The 23532-nt window shown below is 41.2% G+C and overlaps 1 protein-coding gene across 1 annotated transcript; it reads right to left on the bottom strand.

Annotated features, from left to right (window-relative positions):
* Positions 1 to 5378: 5378 nt before the first annotated feature.
* NEFM (neurofilament medium) lies at positions 5379 to 15888 on the bottom strand. Its single transcript, XM_033228929.1, has 3 exons — positions 9994 to 15888; positions 9138 to 9262; positions 5379 to 7386 (listed from the first exon to the last, which is right to left on the bottom strand). Exons 1-3 carry the CDS (start codon positions 11071 to 11073, stop codon positions 5871 to 5873), a joined length of 2721 nt encoding a protein of 906 aa, XP_033084820.1. The 5' UTR covers positions 11074 to 15888; the 3' UTR covers positions 5379 to 5870.
* Positions 15889 to 23532: the final 7644 nt, after the last annotated feature.

Genomic DNA, 23532 nt, shown 5'->3' with positions numbered 1-23532 from the left:
GGTGTTATGACTTGTATGGAGGGCCCAGCCTTCCAGATCCCAGGGCAAAGAAGGCTCTTGGTGCTATACTCTGTGGTTTCAACTAATCTGTGATTTTCCAGAAGAGATGATGAGCAATTACAATTAAGCATATTCCAAAGCCTTAATGCAAACCAGTAATTTTACCCTCCTCACCGAAATTTATTTGAAATCTGAGAACCAGTGGGAAAAGGAGCCCTTTTCAATCTTTATCTGTTTCTGTTGTCAGGGCTTACTCTCTTAGGAATGTGAGAACACCAAAAGTAGAACCTATGATACTTGAAGTTGGCCCCTGACTTGTGGTCTTGTGATCTTAAGGCAGAATCAAAAATTCCTGGTGTTTGCCTTCTGGACACAATGTTGTCACTCAAATTTTGGGGCCCTTGATTCTCTGCTCTCCACCCCCTACTCACCTCACCCACCCACACACAAAACAAGACTATAGCATGGGCCTATGTAAGTGGTCCTTCCTATTTAGTGCTTTAGAATGATTATGCTTTTCATAAACTTAAAAAAGAAAAGCCTTTTTATGTAGTCGGCTGTTATTTTTTTTTCAACTCTGTTCTCTTCTAAGATAAGAATGCTAATTAGAGTTAGGGAATGATTTAAGGAGCATTACCTAAAATGAATACCTTATTGAAGATATTATGTGGTAACTTTTCAAAATACCTCAATAAGAAGTCAAAGAGAATCCTGAAAGCCCTGCAATATGGTGTTGAGCACAGTCAGCATGGATCTGGGGATTTCATGCTGTCTTCAGAGGCCTGGCACAAAAATATTTCTCTCTCTTACTCTCAATATGCTTTTAAATCATTTGCATCAATAAACTTTTTTTTTTTTTTTTTTTTTTTTTTTTTTTTTTTTTTTTTTTTTGTGCTGCAGAGTCTTACTCTGTTGCCTAGGCTGGAGTGGAGTGGCACAATCTCAGCTCACTGCAACCTCTGCCTCCCAGGTTCAAGCAATTCTCTGTCCTCAGCCTCCCAAGTGGCTGGAATTACAGGTGCCCGCCACTACACCAGGCTAATTTTTATATTTTTAGTAGAGACAGGGTTTCACCATAATGGCCAGGCTGCTCTCAGACTCCTGACTTCAGGTGATCTGCCCACCTTGGCCTCCCAAAGTGCTGGGATTACATGTGTGAGCCATCATGTAATCAAGATTACATGATGGTCAAGAAACTTTAAGCCCTGTGATTATGTAGATGGATTCTTGGGTGTCTAAGCAGCCTATATAGATTAATGCAAAGAAAAATGCAGTGAATTTCCACCCAAATTCTCTATATGGATAATGAAATTATGTGTACAGTGATGAAGAAATATCTGTGCACGTGAGTATATTTATATTCATGTTGTGTATTTATTTTGGTAAATTCATCTTTGCAATCTGTATTGAAATTATATATAAGAAAATTAAGGTACCAATTAATTTCGTCTCTTTGAATTAAAAATTCTGTACCTATAGCTGTGATCCAATTTAAAATTCATCATCTTTAATAAATGGTTTTGATTGGCTACCAAATGCCTAAAGCCCTGCAGCCCTGTTACAGTGTGGAGCATTTTCATAGGTAACACCCCATTACTTCGGCAGCCCTGTTTTACAGTAAGGAGGTGGAGGCTTAGAGGGTAAATATAATGGACCCAAGACACACAATTTTGCTATCTACAGGCCGGGATTTGAACGCTAAACTATTACTTTTGCCAAGCTCTAAGGGTTGAGGAGCCCTAAAAATAGACAAATTTTCTGCAGATCTAATAGAATAATTCACTTAAAAATAGCTCCTCGTTCCCTTTCGGCAAATTATATAAAACACTAGGAAAACGATAACTTGTTCCAAACTGGAACAACCAACCCATTTGTTGTGGAAATGAATATCCTAATGTTTTAATACTGTTTATGTCTGCACTGACTGGCAATAGAAGGAAATGCACTAGAAATAACTCTGTCTATTGAACATGAAAGTTACTGTGAGAAAAGTGTTTGACACTTGCAAGCTGTTGTGATAGAAGGAATCACCACTTATTCTGCATTTGAGTATTTATTCTTTTCCTCATGATGCAAACACAGTGCCATAGAGAAGTGAAATTATATCTTTTTTTAAATGTAAAGAGATATGCAAGTATATTAAATGAATGATTTATAGTATTCCTCTGTTTTCTTTTTTTCAATTTTAAAAGAAATAAATGACCCTAGCTTAACATCCTTATAACTGGAGATGGCTGCCATGGATGGATTTGAGGATTACTATAGGACAGGGGTTAAGAGTATATGCTTTGGGCTGGCAGGGTGGTTCACATCTGTAACCCCAGCACTTTGGGAGGCTGAAGTGGGCGGATTGCTTGAGTCCAGGGGTTTGAGACCAGCCTGGGCAATGTCACAAAACTTATATCTACAAAAAACCACAAAAATAGTTAGCTGGGCATGGTGGCATGTACCTGTAGTCCCAGCTACTCAGGAGGGTGAGGTGGGAGGATCGCCTGAGTCCAGATGCTCCAGGCTGCAGTGAACCATGATCATAATCATGCCCCTGAACTCCAGTCTGGGTGACAGAGTGAAAGCCTGTCCAAAAAAAAAAAAAAAAAAAAAAAAAGAGTACATACTCTGGACCTTTACTAACTGAGTTAAATCCCAGTTCTATCATCTACTAGTGTGTGACCCAGAGGAAGATTTTTCTTTTAAAAAAAATCTGTTCTTATATGTCTGAAGATTGAGAATAAATGAACTTTGATAATCCTCACAATATTTAAAATAAAATAGTGTCTCAAAGACAGTCTACTGGCAAGGTAGAAATTCTGCTTTTCAATGGCTTAATGTGCCTAGAGACCGACTGTCATCAGAGGAAAGGTACTCTTATATCCTAAACTCTTGGAGATTTGTGCTTAGTTTAAATGTAGTTCTCCCTGTCACTGAACATATCTGGAAACATGAATTTCAAATTGCTTTCTCTTTCAATAATAGTGTAATGGCTGGCAGTGAAAACAAAATAAGTAATTTTACAGGAGAAGACCATTGTATCTACAGGCTCTAGTCCTCAATATGCATTTATTGAATTAATGAATCAACCAGGCAATTGATTGACTTAGAAATACTTGCATGGGTTATCAAAGGTATGTTGTTCTATTTATTTATTTATTTTAGAGATGGACTCCCCCTACGTTGCCAGGGTTGGACTCGAACTCCTGGACTTGAGTGATCCTCATGTCTCAGCCTCTGGAGCAGCTGTGACTATTGGCCTGTGCCACTATAGCCAGAGGTATTCTGCCATCTTTAAAGAGTACAAAATCGTGATTTTGTTTTATGGAATATGTAGCAATATTACTGAATGTCTTACCTTCTTAGGAAAGAAAACAAAGTGGTTGAAAACAAAGTTAGAGCTGAAGCGTTAAGTTTCTGGTGCTTGTGTTGGACAGTTTTGCTGATTGATCCTGTCATTTTAAAACAATATATACAACCAAAAAAAAAAAAAAGTCTTCTAAGCCTCAGGGTCCAGTTCTGGTAAGTGAGGTGATTTTAGGTACCAATGAGTATTTTTATAGTAATGATTGTATATTTACTGGGCATTTAAAAAATTCACATAGATCACATCATATAACTCCAGCCTCTATTCCTACTTCTGATAACAGCTCCCAGACTTTCTGTGAAGAGTTGCTGTTCTGTCATTGGAGTCAGTTTGGGTGGGACTATCAATCAAGGTGCTCCTCTTTGCCGGCAAAGGTGTGTGGCAAATAGGTGATGCTGTGTTCCTGGAATTCCAATGAAGTGTCACTGAGTTTTCAGTTTAATCGCCCTGTGACTGCGTGATGATTCCTGCGACCTCTGTCCCTGGGGCTGTCCGAGCTCCTCTCTCCCAGCACCTGCCTCCTCTGCTGATGTTTTCCCTCTAGGAGTTACCCTGTATCCTTCCAATACACTCTTTTTTATTTTTAAATTCTGTATCACTACATCAGGTTTTTTTTTTTTTTTTTTTTTTCTGATCATATTTAAATAATCCTGTTCCACTTTGTGTGTCATGGATATTTTTGCTTCAGAAAAATTAACATCTTAACATAAAATGTAAATTGTTTTAAAGAAAGAAATCTGAATACATAATTGTACAGATGATACTCAGATATAACCAAAATTGTGAGGATTAGCAAATGGTTAATGATTGGAAACACAATAAAAACTGCCATTAACAATTAGCTTCCTGGATATGTTTAGGCATTAAAATTAGAGTTATCTTGAAAAAGTCATTGAAAATACTATCAAGGATTGTATTATTGAGCTGATCCTATTAATGAGAAAACACAGACTTGGACAAGATAATGTGCTAATTAATATATTAATGGTCTTCAAGGCCTGAAACAAGCTTTGAAAAGGGAATGATAGTATTTCCTTGGTCAAGATCATGTCTTTTTTTAAAAAACACTTATTGCCTATGTCACAGAATCTCATTTTTGTTTTCTCAAGTAGGGTATTTTATTTATTTTCTATATTATTTTCCCCAATTAGTAAAATACTAAAGGTATAAATCTCTGTCAAGCAAATCAAGCATTAGCGATGCAGACAATGTGTACGTGTGTGTGTGTGCACAGGAGGCATGCTTCTGAGGCTGGATAGTTCTGGGTAGGAGTGTTAGTGATGCAGACAATGTGTACGTGTGTGTGTGTGCACAGGAGGCATGCTTCTGAGGCTGGATAGTTCCGGGTAGGAGTGTTAGTGATGCAGACAATGTGTACGTGTGTGTGTGTGCGCAGGAGGCATGCTTCTGAGGCTGGATAGTTCCGGGTAGGAGTGTTAGTGATGTCAGTCCTGTCCCCTCTGGACACATCATCATAAACGCCATGAGCTCCTCTGTCTCTGTCCCAACTCCAAGGCACAAGTGATGAACCCCTCCTTCATTGGTCCTCTTACCTAGAGGTTCTCTGAGTTCTATTTTAGGATAGAAACACTGAAGATTTCTATCCCACCGGATTCCTATTTGTATCTGATGCTTTTATTTCAAAAATATGATTTTAAAATTTTGGGATGAAGACCGAGCTCAGTGAAGATGTTGACACCTGAAAATATCTTCAGCAATTACGTTTTCCAAGTAATCGCTTCAGGGAAATAGCAATAAGAAGTGCAGTTTACTTATGATTCCCCCCAAAAATCTATTTTAGGGCAAGAAAGCTTCAGGTAGTGGAGATCTCACTTTGAAATGGCATAACAGGCTGGGCATGGTGGTTCATGCTTATAATCCTAGCACTTTGGGTGACTGAGGCAGGAGGACTACTTGAGGCCAAGAGTTCAAAACCAACCTGGCCAACATAGCAAGACCCCATCTCTAAATAAAAATAAATAAAAATTTAAAAAACAGAAATGACATAAGACTCAGCAATTGACTATGTTTCCAATATGACCTTTATTGAGCAAGTACTGCTGTGACGTTTAACATCGATCAACATAAGATTGCAAACTGTGCATGTCAACAAGGTTCTCCCATGAACAAAAGTCCATTTTAAACGCACCAGTGAGGTAAACATAATTATTCATATATAGCTTTCTTAAGGCTAAGAGAGTTCTGTGTTTCATTTATTGTTTTTGGCTCAGTTGGTACTTTGCATAATACATCTCAAGACATCCCCCCTTAAGTGACCCCCTTCCAACAGCTTAGGAAATTGGCAAATTTCCCAGGTACATACAATATCATGCATTTGAATCCCCCAAAGACTGAGGAGGGAGCACCCTGAGCTTGCATGCAGTCCCCTCATATTGCACAAAGTAAAATACAATGTCTGGAGCCCCCATGGGAGAACCCGTTCTGTTTTGAAGCTGCCAATCACATGCATTTTGAAATTGTCATATGGCTTAACCTTTTGCAGTGGACTCAAATCTTAGTCACTCTGGGTGACTTCCTTTACTATGGCGTGTGAAGTGACTTTTTCTACCTTTTTAGTAGACACTAGTTTCTCCTCAAAGGTCTCTTCATGCTCTTCAACCTTTTGAGTGACGGTTACAGATTTAGTGATATATTTGGTAGCACCATCTCCCCCCTCACTGGTGATTTTTTCTACTGTTTTGGTCACTACCACTTTCTCCTCACTTTTATCTCCCCCCTTCTTTTCATCTGCCGGGCTCAAGTCTAGGCCATTGGTGACAACGCCTTTCTCCTCTTCCCTCCCACTGCCTTTTTCCTTGGTCTCCTGCTCTACCTCCTCTTTTCCTTCTACCTCCCCATTGACAGCTATGTCTTCCTTCCTGGATCCCTTGGCACCTTTATCACTCCCTTCTTCCTCACTCCCTCCCTCTCCTCCCACTTTCTCCTTCTCTTTCTCCTGCTGCAGTGGCTTCCCCTCTTCTTTGGTCTCTTTCTCCAAGTGCACCTTTACCGATTTGGTGATGGTGACCACCTCCTCCACAGCTTCCTCCTTTACTGGGGACTCAGCTTTCTTCTTCTCTGGCACATCCTTTGGTTTCTCTTCCTTTTTCTCTACCTTCTCTTCCTTGGGAGCTTCCTTGACTTCCTTCTCTTCTTCCTCTTTCTGTTCACCTTTCCCTACTTCTGCTTTTGGCTTTGCTTCTTCCACTGGTGATTTTGTCACAGGAGACTTGGCTTTCTCTTCCACTGGTGATTTTGTCACAGGAGATTTGGCTTTCTCTTCCACCGGTGATTTTGTCACAGGAGACTTGGCTTTCTCTTCTACTGGTGATTTTGTCACAGGAGACTTGGCTTTCTCTTCCACTGGTGATTTTGGCACAGGAGACTTGGCTTTTTCTGGCTTTTCCACCTTGACATCTGCCACCAGCTCCTCCTTGGTAGCCACTTCCTCACGCTTTTCCTCCACTTTCTTTTCCTCTTTAGCTTCGGCTTCCTCTGCTTCACCTTCAGCCTCTGTTTCTCCTTCTTCCTGCTCACCTTCCTCTTTTTCACTAGAGCCTTCCTTTTCAGATCCTCCTTCTTCGGCTTGGTCTGACTTAGCTCCCTCATCTTCTTCTTCCTCTTCTTCCTCCTGGCCTTCTTCTTCCTCCTTTTCCCCCTCTTCCTCTTCTTTAACTTCAGGTGCAGTTGCTTTCACTGGAGACTTTTTGGCAGCTACTTCTTCTTCTTCAGCTTCTGGCTTCTCTTCCTTTTCTTCTGCTGCTTCTTCCTTCTCTTCCTTCATGGAAACAGCCAATTCCTCTGTAATGGCTGTCAGGGCCTCTTCCATTTCTGACTTCTCATCCTCCACTTTGGTTTCCTCTATGATTTCCTCGACAAATTTGTGTTGGACCTTGAGCTTGGGAGCTTCCACCTTGGTTTTCTGAATCTTACTGGATATTGTAACTGAGGGCTGTCGGTGTGTGTACAGTGGCCCAGTGATGCTTCCTGCAAATGTGCTAAATCTGGTCTCTTCACCCTCCAGGAGTTTTCTAAGGAGAAAATCAAAGAACATAAGACATAGTAAAAATTTCACTGGGCCTTCTGAGCTTCATTACATTCTGGGTATTGTAGTAGCTACCTTTGAAGAAATATAATTACATAAGTAAAATATTCTATCAATTCAGTATAATACCTGCTATCACTTACTTGTGTATTACATCATACTCAGTGACAGAGAAAGGTTCTCCTGGACTGCCCCCTACAATGACTAACCTTGCCCAATAGTCCACTAACCACACCCAGCTACTAAGTCTTGGCCCTGCAGTAGAGATCCATTAGGTCCAACAAGAATATGCTGAAAACCTTGTTAGTGGCCAAATAGGAAAAAACAAAAACGAAAACAAAAACACAAAAAGCCACAAACAAAACCCCCCCAAACTCCAAAGCCAAATAGCCTTTCTGAGAGTAGTCACTTTCCTAAACATTTAGATTTTCAGGATATGTACTATTTTTAAAGCAAATATAACTTTCATAAAAATCTTGCTGTTAAGCATATTTCAGAACTTAACCAGGTGTTAATATGGGTGTATCAAGTTATAAATTGGTCGATAATTTTTACCATAAATTGTCTATTTAATGTAGTTATTCAGCTTTCCTGAAAAGAGAGATAGCTCTGTAAATGCAATTTATTCTTGTTATATTATAACTACCTTATTGGTAGTAGAAAATTTTTATGTTTTTTTCTTTTTTCTTTTTTTTTTTTTTTGAGACGGAGTCTTGCTCTGTGGCCCAGACTGGAGTGCAGTGGCCTGATCTCAGCTCACTGCAAGCTCCGCCTCCTGGGTTTACGCCATTCTCCTGCCTCAGCCTCCCGAGTAGGTGGGACTATAGGCGCCCGCCACCACGCCCGGCTAGTTTTTTTTTTTTTAAATATTTTTTAGCAGAAACGGAGTTTCACTGTGTTAGCCAGGATGGTCTCGATCTCCTGACCTCATGATCCGCCCGTCTCGGCCTCCCAAAGTGCTGGGATTACAGGCTTGAGCCACCGCGCCCGGCTGATAGTAGAAAATTTTTAATCAACCATTTTGTCCTTTGCGCTTAGTCAACAGCAAGGTCACATCAATTAATAGACCTATAACGTATCTCTCTATCTATAAAAAGATCATACACATTTGTGTCTATATATCTAGATTTACATGCATATGCATATATATGTATCTATAGATCTAGATTAATATTATACATGATATAGATATAATTTATACTATAGTCTAGCATAAAATATAATACATATAAATTATCTACATATATAAAATAACTATATCTATATTCTAATATATCATTCTATATCTATTCTCAGCCAGATGATGGCAATAGTAAGCTGTATAACAGAGAAACAGAGAAATAGAATGTCCTGGTGTTTGTCCTTGACATTATAAATTTGAAAAGCTGAAACCACTAGATGAAATATTAGAAACCAAAACTCTGTTCATGCTTCCAGCATTTGAAAACATTTTTCCATAAAGAGTTTAAGCATATGCATTGAGATTAATCTGCACCTCGTTCGTCTAATTCAAAAACCTTTTGCTTCTACTAGTATTCATTCTTGTAAAGCTGCATGAAAAGAGAGAAAACTACACTTACAATTCTTTAGAATAATTTCTTTCTAAGTAAGCAAGAAAACCAGACGCTGAGTTGATGCCTGTACCCTGCCTGCTTTAACTTTAGTGGTGAAAGCTCTGACCGAACAGCCTCTACATGGTGGTTAGTGTTCCGGATACGCACGTAGTGAGCACCGTACCTGTATGCAGCGATTTCTATATCCAGAGCCATCTTGACGTTGAGGAGGTCCTGGTATTCGCGCAAATGACGAGCCATTTCCCACTTTGTGCCCCGAAGCTCATTTTCCAGCTGCTGGATGGTGTCCTGAAACAGACACAGAGAGTCTCCCTAGACTCATCCTTGCAAACAGCAACTTCCTTCGCAAACTACTTGCTACCCCTTCCCTCTCGCCTCCTCCCATCTCCCTCCGTTTCTGCAAACCTCGCTGACACCTGACTCCCGCCCCCCTCCCCCACCCCTTTTTTCTTTTAAATCTAAGGGATTCTCAAGGAACATACAACATCAGTAAGACAATAGGACACTTCCTGGGCACATCACGCACGGAGATCAGTGGACTTAGAACACGTCTCAACAGGACACAAACATGCATGGGGAAACTCCATGGCTGACCTGGCCATTCCCATCTGAGCCCTTTGGGCTGAAGCCAATTTTGAGAGCTCTTCCGATCACTGCCGGAAAAGTAGAGAATACACGGGTTTCTGCAAAAGCTATCCTAAAGTTGCTGGTTTATCCACTACCGAATTTATCCCTCCTGCTTTAAACGTGCAAGCGTGCAAAATTAGAACTGGAAAAGAAGCACGTTTTTGAAAAAGGTCAAGACCCTTAAGCAGCCGGGGCAGGTGGGTGGGGGCGGAGTGTGGAAGATGAGAGTGGCGAGGATGCTGATCCGCAACTACCCTAAGTCTGCGGCGCGCGCGCTCTAGCGAGCTACCGCCAGGGAGCGTGGCGGAGAGGGCTCCTGGGCACGCGCCCAAGTGTCGGGGGCGCGCGGCGCTGGCGCTGGCGCAGGCTGGCCGCGCAGCCGCGGTTCCTACCTGGTAGCTGCTGAGGTCGTGGTTGTGGCGCTCCTCGATGTCGCTGAGCTGCCGCTCCAGGGACTCCTTGGTGCCGCGCACCGACTCTAGCTCGATGCTCTTGGACTGCAACTGGCGCCGGTACTCGGCGATCTCTTCCTTGGCGGAGCGGATGGCCTCCTTGTTCTGCTCTGCCGCCTCGGTGAGCTTGGCGTAGCGGCATTTGAACCACTCTTCGGCCTGGTGCATATTCTGGTCGGAGTGGCATTCGAGCTGGGAGCGGATTTCCTTCAGCGCCGTAGAGATGTCTGTCTTCAGGTAGTCTTTGCGCTCCACCGTGATGTGCGATGCCTGGATCTGGGCCAGAAGGTCGGCCACCTCCTCCTCGTGGTTGCTCCGCAGGAAGGCCACCTCATCCTGCAGCGACTGCACCTTCTTGTCCAGCTCCACCTTGACCAGCGACGCCTCCTCGATGTCTTTGCGCAGCGCGCGGATGGCCGCCTCAGTGTCGTCGCGCAGCCGCGCCTCTTCCTCGAAGCGCTCCTTGAGCCGGTGGATGTCTTCCTCCAGGTGGTCCGAGTCCAGCTGCACCTGAGCCTTCTCGTGGTTCACCATCTCCAGCGTGGCGCGCAGCTCGCGGATCTCCTGGTCGTACGCGTCGCCCAGCTGGGCGTGCGAGGCCTGCTTTTGCCGCAGCGCCTGGATCTCCGCCTCAATCTCCTTATTCTGCTGCTCCAGGTAGTGCACCTTCTCTATGTAGCCGGCGAAGCGGTCGTTCAGCCCCTGCAGCTGCTCCTTCTCGTTGGAGCGGGACAGCTTGTAGTCGCCGCCGGGTCCGGAGCCGCCGTTGAGCAGGGACGAGGACTGGCTGAAGTCAAGGCTGCTCTCCGCGGAACTGAGCATGGCGGAGCTGTAGGCGAGGCGCGGGGCGAGCATGCTGCGCTTGTAGGAGGAGGACACGGTGCTGGGTGAGCCGCGGGACCACGACTGCGAGCGGAAGCCGCTGGACGGGGAGCCGCTGACGCGGCTGAAGCTCGAGCGGGTCTCGGTTACCCGCCGGTAGGCGGACGGGTTGCCCAGCGAGTCCAACGTGTAGCTCATCTTGGAGGCCTTGGGGCGTGTGGCTGTCACAGCGTTCTGCCGGCCTCGCCGCAGCCCATTTATAGCCGCGGCGCTGGTCCCGGGCCAGGGCCCCGCCCCGTGGAGGCGGCGGCCGAGGAGGCGGGGACTGCGGGCACCGGTCGGGGAGGAGGGGAGGGGGGCGGCTGAGCGGTGATTCAGCGCCCGCTCCACGTGGGCCCAGGTCGCATGGGAACCCAGACTTTGCTGCCCTGGGCCCAGCCCCTCCCCCAGGTTCCCTTTCAGTACCAGGCCACTTGTCGCCGGGCATTCGCCTTCTCTCCATTTCTCACCTCCCGATTGCGTTTCGCACCCTTGGTGCGAATATCGCCAGCGCCCTTTCTTTGCCCGTCACTGTCCCACCGTTCGGGCAGCGCTTCCCCGACCCCCTGGTTCCCTTGTTCTTTAGCCCTCTACCCTCTTATCCTCAAGGCTTTCTCTTCTTTTGCCCTTTCCCTGATACTTTTTTCTTTACCATCTTCTGTGCTTAATCCCATCCCCTTCTTTTTTGGCCCCTCTTCTCCTTCCTGCTCTGGCGTTTAGTTCGCTTCACCCTGCCCTTCTCTCAGCCCCTTCCTCGCGGACCCTTTTCTTCCAATCTTTCCTTCTCTCCGTCTCCTGCTTCCCCTCCCCCTGCATTCCCTCTTCTCCTCTCCCCCACCCTCATCTTTTCTTGCTTCCCTCCCCTTCCCCCACTCCTGTCTTAAAGCAGCTGGAGATGAGCGCCAAGGAGCTGGATCTAGAAGACAAAAAGAAAAGAAAAAAAAAGACTTTGAGGAGCCGTCTGCCTGAAGGCTTCGGGAAGGGGACAAAGAGAACAGGCCAGGGTAGTTCTTTGTATAAAAAGTGGGATATTGCGTTTTTAACGTTTGGGGGACGTCCGCAGCTTCCGCAGGGGCAGAAGGTAAGGCGCTTGTGCTTGCTATGGCGCCGGCAGCACCAAGGACAGCGCCCAGGTCGGCGAGCGGGAGGTGCAGCCTCCCGGGGCTTGTCACCCAGCCTGGCCTGTCAGGTTGGCAGGGGGTAGGGGGTTCCCTTCCCCCTCTTCTCTCCGAGCAAATACAATTTAAACCTGCCTGTAGTGACTCTCTTTGCAGGAGCGAAGCTGGAATCGCAGGCTAAGACTTCTCTGCAATGCAGGGCTGGCACAATGAACAGATTGCAAATTTTGAAAACAACCAAAATTCATTAAAGTCAGTTAACAGAAATATGTACTTGCAGCCCAGTTTGAGTTTTCTAACGTATGATTGTATAGGAAATGAAGAGATACAGGACCTGAAATGTGAAGGTCAAATACTCCTTGGAAAGGAGAATTTGAAATCTATTGGGATGAAAAGTCCAGGGAAATATAGTTTTTGATAAGTTTGGACACAAACAATTGCCTTGTCATCTTTCGGTTCAGTATTCCCTATATGTAACTGCAGTGATTGAAAAGACATCTGAATTAACTTTAAATTGATTTAAAAGTTGCCAAACAGATTCACCACAACCTTGAATAAAACCAGATGTTTCCCCTCCATTTAAAATGTAATATTTTTTCCCTTTAGATTTTAATGATTTATTTGGAATAGATTTTCTATATCATTAAATATGTTTATGCAAACAAGGACTCTACACAGACTTCTTGCTGTCTGGTGTACTCTTAATAACTATTAGAATGTCTCTTTATTTTGTGTAGTGCTTTGGGGGTAATTCAGGTTAAAAAAATTCAGAATACTACAAGACAAAGTGAAGAAGAGATTGCAGAACTAACAACAGCGCTGGGGCCACAGGTACAAGTGACTGAATGTGAAAGGCTTGCTATGGGTGAGAAGAAACTACTGGTTATAAAAAGTAGGGACTCCAGCCTGAAATGGCTTCTTTTCACAGCATGTTTTCTCAAGTCACTGTTTTGTTAAAAGACAGGATCATACTCCTCAGTAAGTAATCAAGAAAGGGGTGGGTTTCTAGAGGTTTTACTTTTTTATTTTTATCAGCTCCCTTGGCCCATTTGTATTAAAATATAAATAATGTTTTAAATAGGAGGTGCTAATTTTGGGAGTTACTTTGGCTTATTAATATGAAACTGCAGCATCGTAGGCCATGTAGGAGAAGGATGTTCTAGTTTGCCGAGAGACCTTAGGCAAGCAGAGCCCATCCATGTCTTGAGTTGTTGAGAGAGACGATGATGGAATGAGGGTATTGGCTTGTGAATACTGTAAAAACAGGATTTTCTGGTTTTATATAGATAAAGGAAAAGAGAAAGAAAACTCCCTACCTTCTGTAAAGTACTGCAGATGTCAGGCTGGACTCAGCAGGATACCATCTAGATAAGGACAAATGCTAAGTATGCAGTAATTTTGCCTTTGTTGCTTATTACTTTCTGCTTTTATTGAAATATATTAAACTCTTTGGCAATTTCGTGATGCACATTCACTGCAAACTTTGCAATGAGAGTACATGGTTAACCGGCAGGCTTCTGCTGTTAGTTTTCTTTAGGGCTTTGGAAATGAGATGACTCTACAGAGAGACATTTACAAGGAAACACATGTCTAACTTCACAATTACCCAGTTTTGCCTTGTATCTAAAGTAGCTCAGAAATTGTTCAGCTTCCAGCTGGTTACAGAAGGAGAAAAGTGTTGCGTACAAATAAAATAAGAGTCAGTTACTCAGGCTACATCTAGTGCCTATAGCTTAAAATTGTAACTTCAATGTCACATGATATATTGTTCAATCTGGGCACTACAGGATAATGCAAAGAATTAAAACAGTTGCTTTATTAAGAAAAAACAGTTCCCATGGCTTAAAAAATGATGGATCCAGTTTCACATTTAGCAAAACGTTTTCTTTTATATTAAACTCTTTCACTTTACTCTTCCTAAAGGTGATTTGAAGGTTATACCCATCAGTAAATTTAGTATAAACACTTTTTTTAAAAAGCTATAACAGATATTTTTCCCTTTTTATCTCATAGTTTTGAAGAACATTTGCCACCTTAATAGTTTTCACAGAAAGAAATGCTTTTGCATTTTTTAAACCTTAACGATACTAAGGCTATGAAATCTTCTTGAAATATTAGAAACAGAGAAAACAATCATGGCAACTCACCTGGATTAACCACACTGCATTCATGGAATTAAGTTTGACTACAATACTTTTGTAATTTATTCTAAATAGAAAAGTTACTCATATGATTTAGATGTAAGACATTTTAAATGAAATTATCTCTGAACTGTTGTTTCATAAGCTACAGTCTGTTTTGAATCACTTTATAGAGAAATACAAGGCATGCTTCAATCTATATGTTCCTTCAGTAGGGAAAGTGCAAATGTTAACTTTGTAGCTAAGAGATAGCCACTGTCAAATTTTTTAGGGTGTCATCTAATGGAAAGTATTGTTTGCAAAGGGGGTATATTTATTGGGTCATAAAATAAAAAAAAAAAAAGATAAGGAGTTGAGCATTTTCTCCCATCTTTCCCTATTTCCTCACATTTCTTCTTTTAAATAATATTTTTGGATATAAAAAAATGCAAGGAGGATGGGATGTAGGAACCGAATAGCAAGTAAGATACTCCAGATGGACGACATCACTGTCAGATTGGTAGGCTGAATCCATCCAAGATGAGATGATCTGTACTTTCTTTCAACCTATTGTGTCTTGAACCTAGTCCTTTTGCCTGGGATCTGGTTCTAGAACTCATAATAACTATTTATAACCTGTCCTCTGCTAATCATTTAATGGGTTGTTGATGTAGGAAGCTAGGGACTTAGTCTGCGGAAGCAGGAACATAAGAAAAAGGAAGCTATATTACATATTTCTACTTGATCCTCGGGATGTCAAACTTTAAAAGCAGCGTTCACTTTTGTTTTTGTTGTCAAAAGTTGAAAGTAAAATAAAAATATCCTCAGGCGAGAAAGGCTGTTTCTTGTCAGGGAAATTGGGATGTACATATATGTCCCTATTGTCTTTAATCAAAACAAATCCATCTGGACCACAGTGTTCCTTTTCTGTCATTAAGCCACTGAAATGGTGTTCCCCTTGCCAAATATTTTATTCTTTGAATATTGCCTTCTATTTTTCAGTTACTGTTATTACGAAGTTAACTGAAGTATTTACAAAACTTAAAACATTTAGTCTTTATTTTATTCCAAATGTTAATCAGTTTTAAAATTCTATATCTGGAAATTTCATGTGTTGTGGGGAAAAATTTAGCTTTCAGTTTTAACATAGCTTGCTGAGTTTTTTGCTGTGTAATGCTTTCACCTCTCCACTGTGAATCAGTTCTGTGAAAGCCAGGGGAGAAAGATTTAGAATTTTTAAAAAGTACTTAATAGAGCATTGCTAAAAGTGATTCTAAAAATAAAGTTCAGTAGATGCATAATAAAACAGTACTACTGTATTAATTTTCAGCATGTTTTTAATTGAACCCATTAGTTTTACCTATAAAGCAGCAACAAATCTTGATGATATGCACTTGAATTTTGAAAACCCTGCATTGCACGTAACTGCACCAGTGCAGCTATGAAATATTTATAACATATTTTATTCCAAGCTTACCAAGGCCTGACTTAGCAAGAGACATAATTCTTTTATTAGAAACTCTTAATTAAAATGAGCTTTGTAAAACTAGAGCAGATCAATGATCTTTGGACCAAATGTTTGAAAAGAGCTAAACCTGGGAACATAAAGTCACAAAAAAGCCCCACCTAATAATTCAGTCTCATTGTCCCAGGACTGGGCATTTTTTTTTCAATCTCTGCAATTTTGAAAATCAACATTCTTTCATAATCCTTTGAATATCGGCTCACTGTCATAGCGCTGTCTTGTCACTTAGCTTACTAAGAAGAGCATCTATTTGAGAATACTTAACTCACTTTTTTGGTTAAAATTTGTATATATATGTAGTGCAGAAATTTACAAAATGCAGAGAGACAATAATTTAAGTATTTTCTTCTAGTCATTTTCTCTGTAATTTAAATATAAATAAGATTTTTCTGTTTATAGAATCCCATGCCCTGTTTTGTAAAGTAAATATATCTGAATAAGTAGTTTGCTATCTTTAGAGGAAAGAATATGGTCCTGTTTGCCATGAGAGCTGGACTGTAGCTGGGTATTTAACTTGCATTTTTCTCTTAAAAAAAGATTTGTAAAGACCCTTTAGATCAAGAATGATATAATAATAATAGCGATTATTAATAACAATAGAGATCGAGAAAGCCTAATCAGGACTGATATTAATTTTTGTCTCCTTTCTGCCTGCTTCTCTCTCCCTTTGGTTATTGAGAGGAATGTCATCATGAAGCTGAGGGTGGTGGTGTGACAGCTGGAGGTGGTAACTTGTAATACCTTGTAATGTGGTCTAGTCAGGACTGAATACTGTGTTCTTTTACACTTCGTGGTACCCTAAATCCCAAGCTATCATCGTCTCTACCATCATCAGACTTTTACATTTGGAAAATGCTTTCTATCGAAGAAACCAAGCAAAACAAAACAATGTATTCTCATCTGAGCTGTGCACAAATTACTATTTCCATTTTAGAGTTGATTAAATTGCTTGATTTGTCCATGGTCACACATCTGGAAAGCATTGGAGCCTAGGCCAGAACTCGTATCTTCCGACACCCATGCCAACATTAGAACAAGTTTCTTTAGATTATAAAATCCGGTCTCAATTAGCATGAAAAATAAAGAAAAGTAGGTGGATCATAGTCATATCCATAAAAATAACTGATATTTATTAAGTACTCACTAGGTGCTGGGCACTGTGCCAAAACTTTACCGGGTTATCTCATTTAATCATCACTACAGCCCTTGGAGATGACACTTTTGTGGAAAGTGCAATTGAGCACAGCGGCACAGGGAGGTTAGGTACCACACACAGCTTGGAGGTGGTGGAATGAAGACAGGAATTTAGGAGACTCTGACTCTAGAGGACAGTTCTCAGCACGATCATCAGGAGGCTATGCCCACCTTAAAATTCTCATTTAAAAGCGAATTGTTGAACTGTTAGGTCATGTTAAAAAGATTCAAGGGCCAGCTGGGCACTGTGGCTCATGCCTGTAATCCCAGCACTTTGGGAGGCCCAGGTGGGTGGATCACGAGGTCAGGAGTTCGAGATAAGCTGGCCAACAGAGCGAAACCCCATCTGTACTAAAAATACAAAAATCAGCTGGGCATGGTGGCATGCACTTGTAGTCCCAGCTACTTGGGAAGTGGAGGCAGGAGAACCACTTGAACCCAGGAGGCGGAAGTTGTGGTGAGCCAAGATCGCACCACTGCACTCCAGCCTGGGCAACAGAGTGAGACTCAGTCTCAAAAAAAAAAAAAAAAAAAAAAAAGATTCAAGGGCCACTATACATTTTTTTGCTGCATTTTTACTATGTATATAAAAATAAAACATCTTTATATTTTTTCAGCTAAACATGATTTCGTGGTTTGTGACTTTATTAAAGACATTAAGAATAAAAACGTTGAATTACTTGTCTTTGTTATATTTTATTCTAAATTAATCTTCTATGTAATTTGAAGCACATCAAATTCATTCTGCTAGTCCATGCTCTATGGATGATATCTCTAATCATGTAGCTATTATTTTTTCTGGTATATATTTATCATTCACATTTATATACACTTTTGGTTTGGTTTTTAGGAGATTTTTAATTTGTACTGTACATTAATTTATCATGATATCATTTATTTACATTTATATATATATTTATACACAGTTGAAAAGACAATCTTTTAATCATGTATTCACATTTTTTTGTAGATGTCAGACTCTTTAAACTAAATCTACTTTGAGAGATCCAATAACAAGCTTTTGAATCTTGGCAGAAGAAAAAGCTTGGCCCACAATCTTCAGCAGCGAAGGTTTACAATAGGATGGTTGGCAAGGAAGCAGCTTTTAAAATCTATTAAAACAGTGAAGAGCCAGCCATGAATAATTTTAAGTGAATCTCTTGATCTTCTATTTTATATACTAAAATCAGGGTTATGTGACTGTACTTACATAGGTTGCCTGGAGACCAGTCAGCCTTAATCCATTTTTGTTATTTATGGGACAAAGTGCTCTGACTCAACCTTATTTTCATTTGTATAAATCTGCATTGGTTTCTGCTTTATCAGATAGGGTCAAAGAAGAGAACTGTTTCTCATTTTTCTTGAGCAAAAGTTGGCCTTGAAAAGAAACATCTATGCTATACTAGTCATGGCAGCAAGCAGCTTCTGCCTGGATCTAGCTTACCTAAAATTATTAAGGAATGTGATAAAAATCCTAGTGATAAAAATCCTTCTTCAGCCAACGTGACTCATTTCATACAATTTGTTGTGTTTTCTCTTGCCTCTTGGTAATATCTGTGGCCCCTTCTCTCATGCTCTATATACCTTGGAAACCTGCACTTTTGGAAACTCTTAAGGGTGAGACACTTGTGTACTTTCTTGCACAAAGTATACTTATGTTACCATCAAGCCATTCCAAGTTTAGTGAAGACCTTATATCATAAAGGAGATGAGTGAAACTCAACTCCTTCTGGCTAGCCAGTCTCTTGTATGCTTCCACAACCGGGTCCTAGTAAACCTCCACTTACCCTTCCCTATTTTTGACCCATGAGTTCGTCCTCTCAGTTCCTGAACTTGATTGCCTGTGGTCTAGCTGGGTACTACCACCTGCTGGTCATTTAGATAATGTCTCAACACTGACCACAAAATTCTAACTGCAGACTCTAAGTCTTATCTATATTTGTACATCCCACAGTGTTTTACTGATGGCGAGTGCCCAATAAATATTTACTGCACGAATGAGTAAATGAAGTCCTACCTTTTTTCCCCTAAAACTTTCATTCAACAAACAATGTCTTCAGTATCAGGCACTGTGCTGGCCACTGGGGAAACATAAAAGGCAGAATCTTAGCTTGGATGGACACAGTCTACTGGAGGATTCAGGCAAGTAAAGACCTAGTTAACTCAAGAGAAATGTCTCTAACATAGCTAGAGGTAAACAACACGTGCCATGAGAGCACAGAGGATGGGCGACTAAAGCAATTGTTAAGAGTAGAAGACCCTCTGTGAGAGCTTTCTGGAGGAGACGGCATCTGAGGTAAGTTTTGGGCATAAGTAGGAATTGTATAGGGAAGAAGAGGAGGGCAGGGCAGGCACAGTGTTATCAAAAACCTGCAAGTGACTGAAATAGCAGGGGTTATTTAGCACAGGCTGGAATGCATGGGACCCAGAGTCCAGGCTGGAGAGAATGGAGGGACATGTAGCTCAGCAGAGAAAAGGAACATTTAGCCAAAATTGAGAAGATAGAAAACTTGGAGCCCAGGCTGGAGAGGGAAGCAGAGGAGAGGCCACAGGGGGCTTCCTATGTCATAACCAGACCTTTGCATTCGTCTTATAGCTGATTAGAGGCAGTCAAAGTATTTAAGTGGGATAGTGACCTGGTCAGACTGGTTTGTTAGAAAAACCACTTTGGTAGAGGGGAACGGAATACTTTGGTGGGTGAAAGGGATCAGAAGATGGAAAATAAACTTGGAGACTATTGCAGGAATCCAGATCAGATTAGAGGAAGATGCAAATTAAGAAAGGTGGATGAGAAAAAGCAGGTACTAGAGTGGAATGGAAGGGCTTGGGGGCAGAGGGAGATGGCAATGCCATCCCCTGCATTTATTTCCTGTTTCTGCTATAACAAGTTGCCACAAACCTGCTAGCTTAACAGAACACACATTAACTCTCTTACAGTTCTGGAGGTGAGACGTCTAAAACTGGTCTCGGTTGGCTGAAATCAAGGAGTGGACAGGCTGTGTTCCTTCTGGAGGCTCTGGGAGGGAATCCCCTGCCTTATGTTCCCCAGTTTCTAGGGGCCGCGTGCTTTCTTTAGCTCATGGCCCCTTTCTCTGTTTTCCAAACCAGCAACACAGCATCTTCTCACTTCACTGACCTCTGCTCCATCTCACATGTCCTTCTCTCACTCTGACCCCCCTGCCTTCTCTAAGACCCTCATGATGACACTGGCCCCCTGATAATCTATATTAATTTGCTAGGGCTGCCATAGCAGACTCAGCAGCTTAAACAACATAAGTTTATTTATTTTTTCTTACACTTCTGGAGGTTGGAAGTCTGAGATCAAAGTGTCAGCAGGATTGATTTCTTCTGAGACCTCCTTAGTTTGCGTAGGTGTGGTCTTCTCCCTGTGTCTTCATGTGGTCTTCCTGCAATGTGTCTGCATCATAATTTTCTCTTCTTATAAGGACCCTAGTCATTGGATTAGGGCATATCCTAAGGACCTCACTTTAATTTAACCACCTCCTTAAAGGCCCTATATATATTCACAGGTTCTGGGGGTTAGGCCTTCAGCATATGAGTTCGGATGTGGACACAATTCAGCCCATAACAGGATCCTTATCTTTATCACATCTGAAAAGTCTCCTTTGCCATGCAAAGTGACATATTCATAGTGTGGGGAATGGATGTGAACACCTTTAGAAAGGGGGCATTTTTCAGCCTAATACATTCCCCAAAATATAAAGTACAGGAGAAAAACCAAGTCTAGGGGTTAGAGGCTGGATCCTGGAATTCATACACGCCAAATCTGGGATGTTTATGAAACAAACAAGGAAAGAATCTTCTGGGTGATTGAATTTCCTTGACTATAGAGAAACACTCTACTCTCCACTCTGTGTACTGCACACAGTGTAGGGCCTAGTTATATATTAGGCTGGTGCAAAAGTAATTGCAGTTCTCATTGAAAGTAACGGCAGGCCAGGTGTGGTGGCTCATGCCTGTAATCCCAGCACTTTGGGAGGCTGAGGTGGGCGGATCACGAGGTCAGGAGATGGAGACCATCCTGGCTAACACGGTGAAACCCTGTCTCTACTAAAAATACAAAAATTAGCTGGGCATGGTGGTGCGTGCCTGTAATCTCAGCCACTCAGGAGGCTAAGGCAGGAGAATCGCTTCCAGAAAGTTGGAGGTTGCAAGATCTCACTACTGTACTCCAGCCTGGTGATATAGTGAGACTCTGTCTCAAAAAAAAAAAAAAAAAAAAAAAAAGAAAAAGAAAAAAAAAAGAAAAGTAATGGCAAAAGCCGCAATTCTTTTTGCACCATCCTACTACAATATTTTTCAATGATTTTCTTTCCCCAGTTGGTCTTAGATTTCCTAACTAATTTGCAAGCCCTTGGTGCTGTTGTCTTGTTACTCTGTTGTATCTAAATCACTCCAAACTTCATTTTCTGAATTTGTGAAACAGCAATAATAATAGTACCTATTTCATAATGTGGTTTGGGGGATTAAATAGTGTGTATAAACTGCTTAGTGCCTTTGACAGTGCCAGATACACAGTAGTTATTATTATCGTTATGATGCGCATAAACCTCACCTGTAGTGGTTGGCATCGCTCTGGGCATGTGGTAGGTTTTCACTGTGCTAACGAGACATGTATCACATAACCTTCACATGAAGAGTTTAAAGACTTGTCAGAGAGATAAGAATTTACCTAGGATGAAAGAGAAGGAAATTGATGTGCTTTAGCTCACCAGGTTTGGCAATAAAAATGTTAGAATGAAGATGATTAGAGACCTATTCAGCCAGAGTGTTATTGGGTGCTTGATTTTAGGCACATAGTTCAATTTCAAGATAAGAGGAAAAAAATATTTTTTCATAAGACCAAGTATGTACACGTATTTAACAGGACACCCCTACTTTCCCCTGCACTCAATTTTTTGCATGTGGATATACATAATGAGATAGAAAGTTGCCAGGTTGCAGATTCTTTCTTTTGTAGGAGCTGCATGTTGGCTTAAAGTGAACAGAACATGTAACCCTGAATCTGCATTTAGCCTTGAATATAGATGAACTCTTTTGTCTCAGTGACACAAATGACAGATCTGGCAAAGCACGAAGCTGAAGTTACAAAAAGATAGAGACCACAGATTACACCGTAACAAGCGTTTGGTATAATTTATGAATTTTTTGATAACCTGAAGCCTAATTTTCTTGCTAATATAACCCTAAGATTCTTATCCATTTTGAATGCTTAGGTTTATGCCTTTCAAATCTTTTATTTATAGGCAGATCCTATCAATAGATGAAAATCAGAGAGAAATGATAAATACATTTTAGCAAAAATAGTGTGGAGGGGAAAATAGTTATTTATCACAACATGTTTCATGTTAAAATATCTGAGAGACAGCTTATTATTTTTTTTTTTGGCAAACTGCTAAGGATCCAGAAGGATTAGAAAGTCCTCTTCCCCAATGTCATTTGTCTAAAATACTAATTGTCAGGACACTCCAAAACCTCCTGTGCTTGCCAGACTCTTTTTTTTAAATTTTATTTTTATAATCAGAAAAAAATACGGTAATGTGCAAATCTGAATGCAAATTACCTCCTGTTTAATTACAGTAGGGGTGTAAATTATCCCCAATGCCAAACATTTCTGCCCTGGGTTCCAGAACTGTGTGTTGCAATTATGTCTTTCGTGCTCCTTTAAATTTTGTAGTGGTAACAAATGTGTAATACTAATGATTATGAACACCACTTGCTATGTGCAGCTGATTTAAAATTTAGGTTCATGATTCTATATTTGAAATGTGAAATTCAACCCTGTCAAATTTCCATCAATACTTAAATCTAAATGGATTTTCTGTTCACAATGTCAGAAATAACAAGTGACAAAGTTATCAAAGGCAAAGACTAAGACTCTGGGAATCAGTGAACAGGACAGCATCAGAAGGTTGGGTGACCTTGAACTTCCCTTGGCCTTAGTTTGCTCATCTGCCTAATGAGGGATGATATCTATTCTACTTAAATGAGACTACTTTTTCAAAGAATAAGTGAGATCTTGCATTAGTTGGTAAAAAGGCTAAGCTGATTAACAAGAGACCCAATATGACAGTGGCTAAAAGAACAAAGAAGCTTATTCTTCTTTTGTGTACTGATTCTGGTGGGGAGGTGGCCTGTTTTGTACTGTGTTGTCATCTTGGGATTCTAGTTGGAAATGCATCCACCATATCTGGGTTCAGAAAATGAGATTTTAATGAATTGATTGGGCCAGAGGGCATGCTTAGAATTCTGATATTATAGTACTCTGTTCTTCCTGAATATTTCATCCATTACTCACCTCCTATCCAGATTCTACCCACCAGACCACAGCTCCATTTCTGCTTTCTCAGGAAAAAGCATTTCTGCCTCCCCTCTCCTCTTAAGTTCTTCCAGCATGTAGTTGGCATCACGTGATATGGTAATTATCCCAGCTCCTATTGTTTTATATTACACATGCAAAGAAATCTTGTTTCTGCAATTAAGCTATAGGCTCTTTAAAGGCAAAGACCTCTTCTTACTGATGCTTTATCCTTTTCCACTTCCCTCTTCTCACTGGTGTGTAGAACAATAGCATGTAATATACGTGTCTTATAGACAGACATATCGAATTAAACAAAATCAAAGAGCATGTTAGAGTTGT

This window comes from Trachypithecus francoisi, unplaced genomic scaffold, assembly GCF_009764315.1.
Source record: "Trachypithecus francoisi isolate TF-2019V2 unplaced genomic scaffold, Tfra_2.0 Contig01440, whole genome shotgun sequence".
NCBI classification, from domain to species: Eukaryota; Metazoa; Chordata; class Mammalia; order Primates; family Cercopithecidae; genus Trachypithecus; species Trachypithecus francoisi.
Note: the sequence above shows the minus strand (reverse complement) of the source record. Positions and strands in the feature narration are given on the sequence as shown.